The sequence below is a fragment of the Vigna unguiculata genome, chromosome 11, assembly GCF_037176805.1.
Source record: "Vigna unguiculata cultivar grain cowpea cultivar isolate G323 ecotype 2 chromosome 11, ASM3717680v1, whole genome shotgun sequence".
NCBI lineage: Eukaryota > Viridiplantae > Streptophyta > Magnoliopsida > Fabales > Fabaceae > Vigna > Vigna unguiculata.
The window spans coordinates 47600627-47610472 of NC_140802.1; the positions used below are offsets into that span (position 1 = coordinate 47600627).

The following is a 9846-nucleotide window of genomic DNA, read 5'->3' on the forward strand; positions in this document are numbered from 1 at the left end:
ATGATTATTCTACACTGATAGGAAAAAGTTAAAAATATTGAAGTTTTTAACGACACTAAATAGAATCCAAATTTTTTATTAGATATTTTGGTATTGCCAATTAAAACTACGTTGTATTAATATTTTAAAAATACTTTTAATATATTTTAAAAGTTCAAAATCAATGTTCATTAATATAATTTTAATAGACAGCGAAGCAAAAGAATACAATAAAAAACCAACGGAAAATTCAAATCACATGTTTACGTCACAATCATTCATTTATAATTTCAATTCATAATTTCAAGACTATTTGACAATAGACGAACACAACTATTTTTCCTCTGCAAAAAAATAGTTTAAAGACAAACATACGAAAATTCCATTGAAAATTTTATATATTTTATGTTACCAGTTAATAATAATAATAATAATAATAATATTATTATTATTATTATTATTATTATGTGATAGTTTAACTTGAAATTTTGAGAGAAGGCACTATCAAAGTTATATAGGCTTAATAAATCATAAGAATAATATAATTTATGTTTTAATATTTTTGCATAACATGGGTAAGTTGGTCGGGGATAATAGGGTAGGGTTGGCTCGGCGAAGATGAGGTGTGGTTGTAAATGCAACCACAAAAATAAAAAATAAAAAATAAAGTGATTGTCCCGCGACGTGACGCGAGAGGAAGAGGAGTTTCTTGAATCATGGTTCATCCATTTCCGGAATTTCCATTCATGCGCGAGCTGAGAGCGGTGGAGTGCAGTGGTGGGTGGAGCATTTGAACATTCTAGTTGGAACAACACACCAACTGTTCGACGTTGGTTTATAACATCCTATCCTATCCTACCGGCTACCTCGTACTCCATATCTCGTACCATGCGCACTCTCTCCCTTCCATGCCTCTCCTCTTCTCTTTACACTCACACTCTCGCTCTCACTCTCTCCCACCGTTACCACTGTCGCCTCTCCCCACGTTCTTCTTTCATCCTCACACCCCACAGACGCTCTCACTTCCTCACCCCATGCTCCTCCCTCAGACAGACTCAGAGAGACCCCAAAAAGCAATTGGGGGCCAAGATCAACACTGCCCCCTCCGACTCTGCCTTAAAGCGTTTGTTTAGCCCCAACGATTCCCAAGGAGACGGGGACGCCGCCGACAACACCGACTCCCGCTCTGACTTCCAGGACGCCACAGCCTTCAAAGGCACCCTTTTGGCCGGTTTCTTACTCCTCGGTGTCATCGGCGGTTTTGCCTCCGTTGGCTATATCTACAGGGACCAGATCAACTCCTTCTTAAACCAACTCTCCCTTTTTATTGAAGGTATCTTTCCCAAACTTTTTCTCTCATCTCATTTATTTATTCCTATTTCTCGCCCCCAACACCTTTCTGTCTTTTAACCACCAGGATATGGTCCTGCTGGATATGCATTATTCGTTGCCGTTTATGCTGGATTGGAGGTATCAATGCATCATATTACGTTCCATTTTCATTCAACTTCTCACTCTTTACTCAACCCTTATATCTCATAACCTTCACATTCTCTACTCTCTAAGCTACATGCTACATGCTACTCTACTCACTAAACAACATAATGCCCATTCACTGTTTGCTTTCAAGTTACGTGCCTTCTCTGTACACGTGCAACGCTTCTATCTAACTTCGCTTTATTTATGTTGTCCCAGATCCTTGCGATTCCTGCCATTCCTTTGACCATGTCAGCTGGACTTCTATTTGGATCTGTTGTTGGCACTATCATAGTCTCTATCAGTGGAACGGTGAGTCAACCATGTGAAGGACACCAAGTAAACCTACTTGCACACAAAGTTCATACATAGTTGCAATCAGTTGACTGCATCATCTACAATTTTTTTTTTCATTTTATTGATATTTTTTTTATGATAATCAACTAGTTAGTATTCTTCCACTTGTGATTTACAGTCTACTATTTGGTCATCTACTTGTTAATATTCAACATTACTTATCAGAAAACTAGATTGTAAGAGGTGGTCATCTACTTATATAATATGATATACTATAATTTGGTCATGGCTATAGTTAATGTCACATCTGTAACTATCTAACACCCTTAGCCGAAGATGGGACATCTCAAACATGAAAATAGATATTTATGATAGCCTTTCTGGGAACATTTTAGAAACTGGATTATAGATGTAACTCAACGTCACAAGTTATAAAGTGTATAATTTGACTGTACCTCTATTAGATTTAGAATCTCCAACAATTAAACATCTATAATTTAGCATGCAAGAGCAAACAAGTAACTTATAAGTGTATTATTAGACTGAATAACATCATATTTTATTTTGAAATTATTACTGGTTAAAGAAGTATACGCTCTTTTATGTTGTTAATTAATTATAATGGAATGGGTATTTTCAATCTAATATTTTAAGGTATTTCAGGTGGCAGCCAGTGTTGCTTTTCTAATTGCAAGATATTTTGCTCGTGAGCGAATTCTAAAACTAGTGGAAGGAAATAAGAAGTTTCTTGCTATTGACAAAGCTATTGGAGAAAATGGCTTCAGGGTTGTGACGCTGCTTCGATTGAGTCCTCTGCTGCCATTTTCTTTGGGGAATTATTTATATGGATTGACATCTGTTAAGTTTATTCCATATGTACTGGGAAGGTATGGTGCGTATTGCTGATCAATTGCCAATGTTATACGGATTTCTAGTGTCTTTTTAAAATAATTGATTGGTATGTAAGAAAAACTTAGTGCTCTAGAAGAGCATATTTGAGCTCGTCTATTATTCTTTGAATTTGGATTTAGGTTATAATACTACCATACAAAACCTACTTGTAAATTAGGTGTTTGTTTAAGCTTATGGGTGTGATTTATGACCTTGTAAGCTCTGTCAGCTTATTTGATTAGTTTCATGACAGATGATTAAATTAAGCTATACACACTAATGGAACATGTTTTTATTAATTAGTGCTTAATTAAATTATTTATCCTAATGCACTTTTATATGTTGTTTTGAGTTCTAGACTGATCCATACTAAATGGGTAAAAATAAGACAAAAGGACAATGATTTTATGCTTGATTGTGCTTGCATTTTCTAATTCGTAGTTCCAGTATTTGGATTTGGTGTTCAATCTTTACCACCATATAAATGCTATCCTAAAAATTATGCAGTTTCAGTAAACTTTTTTGTTTTTTGTTTCCCTTTGACTAAACATCAAATTCAAAATAATTATAAAAGGGTAGTTGTACGATTACCGCAGCATAGTTTCATTCCACTAAGTGAGGCCGACTACATGAATTACATAGTTCCATTATGATAGTTTTACTTTTGGACAAGTCTTTGAACTGCTGTGTTACTCGCAACAATAATGTAAACCTCTTGAAAGCATAACTTGTATATAAATTTTGGCATGCAATATCTGTAGCTTTATGATGATTGCAATTGCTCTTCAATTTTTTTAGTGTCTTGTTTTTATGAACTGGTGAAAATACTGAGAGCGTTGAACTTATAATCAGGTACCTGTCTTAAAATTTGTTCGGACAATTCCAACTAGGGGCAGCTTCATGAAAATACCCTTGTTTTGAATTCATCATAATGGTTGTTATAGATTTTCATTGATTAGTTGAAGTATAGGTAAATTGTAAAACGTAGTTAAAATGAAACTGGGTATATTTTTGTTGTGTACCTATTTGGAACTGTCTCAGTAAGATTGTCCATGTCTTAAAACTGATGATTGTTACGCAGTTGGTTGGGGATGCTTCCAGGAACTTGGGCTTATGTTAGTGCTGGGGCCTTTGGAAGAGCAATAATTGTGAGTTTGTACTTGGTTTTTCTCCTTGTTCGTTGTACTCTTGGTTATTTAATCATTATTGGAATATTTTATGCTTTTCGTTACCTTAATGTTTATGCTTCTTTTCCTCCTTTTGTGTTTTTTTTTTCGTGGGAGGGGAATGAGAAGGTGATAAAGAAATGGATGATGCTTAATTAGAGACTTATTGATGTATCGTTAGGTATTTTTTCTAATGAAAATATTACTGCAGTTTTCTATTGGCAATTTCATAAAAACTTTCTGCAAAGCTGGTTTCAGCTGATACAGAAACTCTCTAACTTGGGGGACCATAATTGAGTTAATGTAAAGAAAATAGTTAGGAGCTGTCATTATGTATTTGCAATCATTAGGGATATGTGTAAATCCTTTTATTTATGATCTATCACCAGGTTTGTAATTCAAACACATGTATTCTCTTAGGTACTCGTCTTTTTCTCTTTTTCAATGGGAGCCTTAAGTTATAAATGGTTGAGTCAATTGAAAATCAATTGTCTAATTCCACTTGTGCTCTCTATTTCTTCTTGTTAAAATAGCTATTAAATATCAGTAGTTGTTAGAATAAGTATTAAAAATAGGTAGTTGGCAGTTGGATTGGAAAACTACTATATGTTGTACCTATGAGTTGTTTACTTATTATCATTAATTACCTAGATGTAATTTTCCTCTATAAATAACAAATATCGGCTGAGAGACAACCAATCTCTTAAGCTCTTTTCTTCATATTTTCAATCTTTAGTTTCTAGGTCCAAGTTGAGTTTCATCCTTTGAGTTTCTTTATTTTGTCACTTACATTGATGCATATTCTCATTGTACTAGGGTTTACCTAATTAAAGATCGATCTAAACATTTAAGTATTTTTGCGTCATTCCTAGATGAAATCAAGAACCAATTTGGCCAAACAATCAAGATCTAAAGAAGTGATAATACTTTCTTTTGGTTTTTTTCACTTTTTTAAACTCACATGGCATTTTATACCTATCCACTTGTCCTTTTACATCTCAGCAAAATGGTATAGTAGACAGAAATAATCAACACTTAGTTGAGATTGCTTGTATCTTGCTGCTTGGTGTCAATGTTCCTGTCCATCACTGAGGTGATGTCATTCTCAGTGTTTGTTATCTAATTAATAGAATGCTCTCTTCCTCTTTGGACAATAAAGTTCTATATTCCATTGTGTTTCTAAACAAATCTTTTGTACATGACGTGTCTCTAGGTTTGGATAAACTTTCAGCCCGAGCAATCAAATTTGTCTATTTAGGATAATCTCGCATTCAAATAGGGTATTCATGTTATTTCCGTGCACTAAAAGATATTACATGTATGCAAGTGTCACATTTTATTGAACAAACTCCTTTCTTCTCCTCCACTAGAGAAGATGTTAACTTTGTCAGATAAGTCTTGTCTTTGCCTTTAGTTAAGCTCTTTTTGTATACTACTCGTAATATTGTTCCAACGTCCCCCTAATAATTCAAATTCTTCTCATAAGCCCAAATCACTTGGACCATCTCCTCCTCCTCTTATCACCTCCCAACAACGAACTCCAATGATTGGTCCAATGGAACATGGTGAGTCCTCTTCATCAAGTCCTTCACCATTGCCATTCCATACTACAAATCCATGAAGATTCCAATTGGCCTATTGCCGTTCAAAAAGGTATTCACTCTGCTTACAATCCTCATCCTATTGATAAGTTATTATCGTTTGTCCCCTTCTTATTGTTCTTTTATCTCCTTTGTACCTTTCATTACCATTCCTAAAAATATGAAAGAGACACTTGATCATATGGGATGGTGACAAGCCATGAATGATGAAATGCAAGCTTTTGAATGTAATGGTACATGGAACTTAGTTCCTCTTCCACCTAGACAAAAGGTTGTTGATTGTCGTTGGGTTTATGCCACTAAAGTTGGGTCAAATTGCAAAGTTGACTGCCCCAAAGCTAGATTGGTGGCCAAAGGATATACTCAAATATATGGTCTTGATTATGGTGATACATTTTCTCAAGTAGCTAAAATGACTATTGCACGTCACTTCTTTGCCATGGCAGCTATACATCATTGGCCTCTACATGCAATAGATATAGAAAATGCTTTCCCTGATGGTGATCTAAAAGAGGAGATTTACATGGAGCAGGAAACGATACTACTAGAATCTTGCCGCTAAAGCAACACTTATGTAATTATTTTCAGACTAAAAATCTTAGAAGTCTCAAATACTTTCTAGGCATTAAAGTGATTTAATCAAAGGAAGGCATTATAGTTTGTTAAAGGAAATGCGTGTTGATATCTCAGAAGAAACAAGCATTACTGACTAGAGATCAATATATAGCCCTATGGATCCAAATAAAAAATTAATGGCAAATCAAGGTGAACCTCTCCGTAATCCAAAGAGATATAGAAGACTTGTTTTGAAACTTAGTTATGTGACTATTACTACACCTTATCTAACTTTTCCCATGGGTATAGTTGTCCAGTTTATGCAAAATTCTTTTATTGATCATTGGAATGCTATCATCGACATCTTAAGATACCTCAAAAAGACTCCAGGGCAAAGGTTTGTTGTATGGAGATAAAAGGAATACCCACACCTCTGGCTATTGCGATGCTAATTAGACAGGATCTCCTATGGGTACACGCTCCACTTTAGGGCATCGTGTTCACATTACTTTTTGGAAAAGTAAGAAACAAAATTTGGTTGTCCAGTTTAGTGCTTGCTAATGCTGAATAGAGAACAATGATGTCTCTCACTTGTGAACTTCTACAAGTGAAACAATTTCAAGAATTGAAATTTTGTGAAATCCAACAAATGAAGATGTATTGTAACAACCAAACCACCATTCACATTTCTTAGAATGTAAGTACTAGGTACATCAAACCTTGCTTAGAGGTGATAATTGGAGACTATACCATAATACAAGTAGCACAATGAATATTTTGGGCGCATCATGCAAAGCAATTGTTGAATATTGAGAAAAACTGTATAGGGGTAATCTCCCTTGTGTCTAAAATATACATAGGGTGAATGTATTTATAATAAAGAGTGATACAAGTATATATGGTAACCAAACCTAAATATGGTAAATAGAAGATATTTTAATAAACAATATCAACAATATCTACCAATATCAAACAATATCTATTTTCTCTAATAAACAATAAATGCTATGTTTCCCTAATTAATGCGATATTTCTAGCAACAATAAGTAAGTAGAAAGAGATCTACAGGATTTGAGCAAGGTGGATACACTAAAAAAGCTAAGTAAATCTTGGTGGAGTAATGCGTATGGGCAGCCCAATCAGACTAATATATTGTAAGACTCCAAAAGCAAAAGGAATTTTTATATTCTAACAGAATGATAAAATTAAGGTGTTGGTTAAATCATCTCCTATGTTACTGTTTTAAAATACAGTGTATATTAGCCGTTTTCCCGCAGAATAGTACAAATCTTATATGTTAAGCTATATTGAAGTTATTTTTTGCCCTTCGCATTTTCAATTCATCAATTTAATGGTTTTATTTTACTTTTATTTATGTATAATGGATTATGGAAAGAGAGTAACTTCGCTCATTACTTCTTTAATGCAATTGTTGCTTCTACATTTCAGCAAGATGAATCCGAACTTAGTAATATATTTGGAGGAAACAGTCAGCTGCTAACTCTTGGGCTGGGACTGTTGGCCACTGCATTGGCTGCTACATATGTCACACGACTTGCAAAGGTATTATCCTTTGATTTTTGTAAAATTTAATATTTGATAACAAACAAAAGTGAAAGGTTTTCCATTTAGTGTCTCAACAGCAATGTCTAATCTTGGGAATTGGGACAAAGTTTAGATTTTGTGCGGTGAAGATGAAAAGAATTTAAGAATTGTAAAGAAATAGCTCACGAGTCCACTAGACTGACTGCCCGCCACAATATAACGAAGAATCTGTAAGAACAGTTAAGGGCTTAATCTGAAGGATTAAATGAAGAATCATAACTAACTTCAATCTACACCGTATGTTAGAAATTCAAAGAAATTCAATAAGAACATAGATTACAACTCAAGGTTTCTCTTATATTGAACTCTCAACTCTTGGTTGATTACAACAATTCATACAAGGTCCTATTTATAGAAAAAATAGCTGTCTAACTAACTTTTGAAAAACGCACCAAAAAGGTTGGAGAAGACATGTGAGCATATCAGGAAGTCTAGGACCTTGATAACAAGATTTTACTGAACCAATCTTCGCCATATTTATTGACTCTTTGGAGTAGTTAGTTATTTAGATAATTTTTAATTATCTTGGGGGGAAATAGGTACAAAGCCCCCATTCTTTCCACACTGCTGTTATGGTTAATCAATTATTTAAGATCTTGAGTTTGGGTTATTAGCTAACATGAGTTGTGAATGTGACTTGATTTGGGGCCGAGTTGGCTAGTGTATACCTTACATTTGAATCTGTAGTATGAGATATAAATTGTACACAATTGAATTCCATGATTTCGTGTTTTGACCGTTATTTATCATTAGATTTTTTCACTTCTTCAAGATGTTTGTCTTTTCATTTTTTACCATTTTGCGAATTCTTGGTAGCAGTGGAATGCTGCCTTTATAGTCTTAACGTACGTTCAAACTAGGACAAGGCTAATTCATCTCATTCGGTGGGCTTTTCTAAAGATGTCAAAATGAGTTTTCACCATGAACTGAAAAAAGGTGACTTGATTTGTAGCCCACCCACAATAACCCCGTATTAGTTGTTTATCATTTTTTTTTAATTTTTATTATAATTATTTACTATTTTTAATTATATAAGTTGATGATTTGATTTTTTTTTAATATTAGAATATTGTTAAATAACGTTTGAATTTATTTGTTTGTTTGTTGGTTGACATTTTATTTTTAAATTATTATTTTCATAATAATATTTGGTGAAATAAGTGCACTTTGAGAGTGTACTGCTATGAAAAAATTAGTGAAGTCAATCTATTTTAATTGTATTACAATAAATACATAAAATAAACTAGAAGGATAAAACATTTTTGAGGGAATCAAGCCATTAATCTATCAATCCTTAATAGGTCATGGATCAAATCAAATTACAAATTTTATAATCAATGAAAAAAATGAATCGGATTGACTCTTATTTTTAATTTCAACTTGTAATGAGCTAATTGGTGTGAGCACACCCTCCCACCGTTTTATCTAGATGACACTTATTAGTACCGATAAAATAATAGTGCTGATGCAGTTACTGTACAAACTGTTGCATTCTATTCTCCGTCATCATTAGTTAATGCTTTGATTTGACTCACTAATAACTCATTTTTTTAACGTTGTAATGCAGGATGCTATAAAGGACATCGAATAGACCTTCTAGACAAAACCCAGCATTGGGAATGAAGAGAAACTCACTTGAATAGATTGGAAATTGATATCTGAATAAATAAACATCGATAATGATAGGATAACTACGGAAAGTAATAGACCCAGCTCGTCCCTTGTAAATTAGAACATTAGTTTTGACAGGTAGGATCATTTTGTATCTTTTGCAATGTTCCCCCCTTCAATTGCACCAAAAGTTTGCTTGTGTCATGCCATATATAAAGTTATGACGCATTAATTTCTTAACGGGGTTGCTGGGAACGATTAAATTCTATTTTATTTAAAATGTTTCCTTTGTAATTAGCAAACTCAATAGCGATTCATGTAACTGATGAATCATCCGCGATAAGAAAAACAAAGGTGCAGAAATCAAGGTGCTGACAAATGGTTAAAAGTATGTTGTGACTGCAGAAAGCCCTAAAAACTCGTTGATAAAGTTGGTGCATTGTGTTGGTTAACGCCATTCATAAAAGGGTGGCTGAACAGTTGTCTTTTTCATGAAAAAGAAAAATGGTGTCGTTTTAATATATAATTCGCTTGGTTACTTTAGAGTATATCAGGTTTGAACAAGTAATCTATGCACTTGAGATTAATTACTTGAATTTTGTGAGTCTAAAATCATCCCATTTTTCTATGTCTAGATGAAATATTAATAAATTATGTACATTTAC

At 33.7% G+C, this 9846-nt stretch overlaps 1 protein-coding gene across 2 annotated transcripts; it reads left to right on the forward strand.

Moving 5' to 3' along the window:
* Positions 1-586: 586 nt before the first annotated feature.
* Positions 587-9421, forward strand: LOC114169955 (SNARE associated Golgi protein family). 2 transcript variants are annotated; one of them, XR_003601027.2, is made up of 8 exons: positions 587-1312; positions 1397-1449; positions 1675-1767; positions 2416-2639; positions 3725-3791; positions 5296-5462; positions 7415-7528; positions 9138-9421. XR_003601027.2 is itself a non-coding variant. In XM_028055366.2 (7 exons), the coding sequence occupies exons 1-7, from the start codon at positions 868-870 to the stop codon at positions 9159-9161; spliced, it is 1020 nt and encodes a 339-aa protein (XP_027911167.1). In that variant the 5' UTR covers positions 594-867; the 3' UTR covers positions 9162-9421. The 2 variants fall into 2 exon arrangements, 1 of the variants encoding a protein (XP_027911167.1); XM_028055366.2 differs by lacking the exon at positions 5296-5462 and having other exon boundaries at positions 594-1312.
* The last annotated feature ends 425 nt before the right edge of the window (positions 9422-9846 follow it).

Excerpts from the sequence above, each read along its gene's own strand:
- LOC114169955 (XM_028055366.2), top strand. The coding sequence starts at position 868 with ATGCGCACTCTCTCCCTTCCATGCCTCTCCTCTTCTCTTTACACTCAC. Across the intron at positions 2,640-3,724 it reads ATTCCATATGTACTGGGAAG|TTGGTTGGGGATGCTTCCAG; the intron begins GTATGGTGCGTA and ends ATTGTTACGCAG. Across the intron at positions 7,529-9,137 it reads ATGTCACACGACTTGCAAAG|GATGCTATAAAGGACATCGA; the intron begins GTATTATCCTTT and ends GTTGTAATGCAG.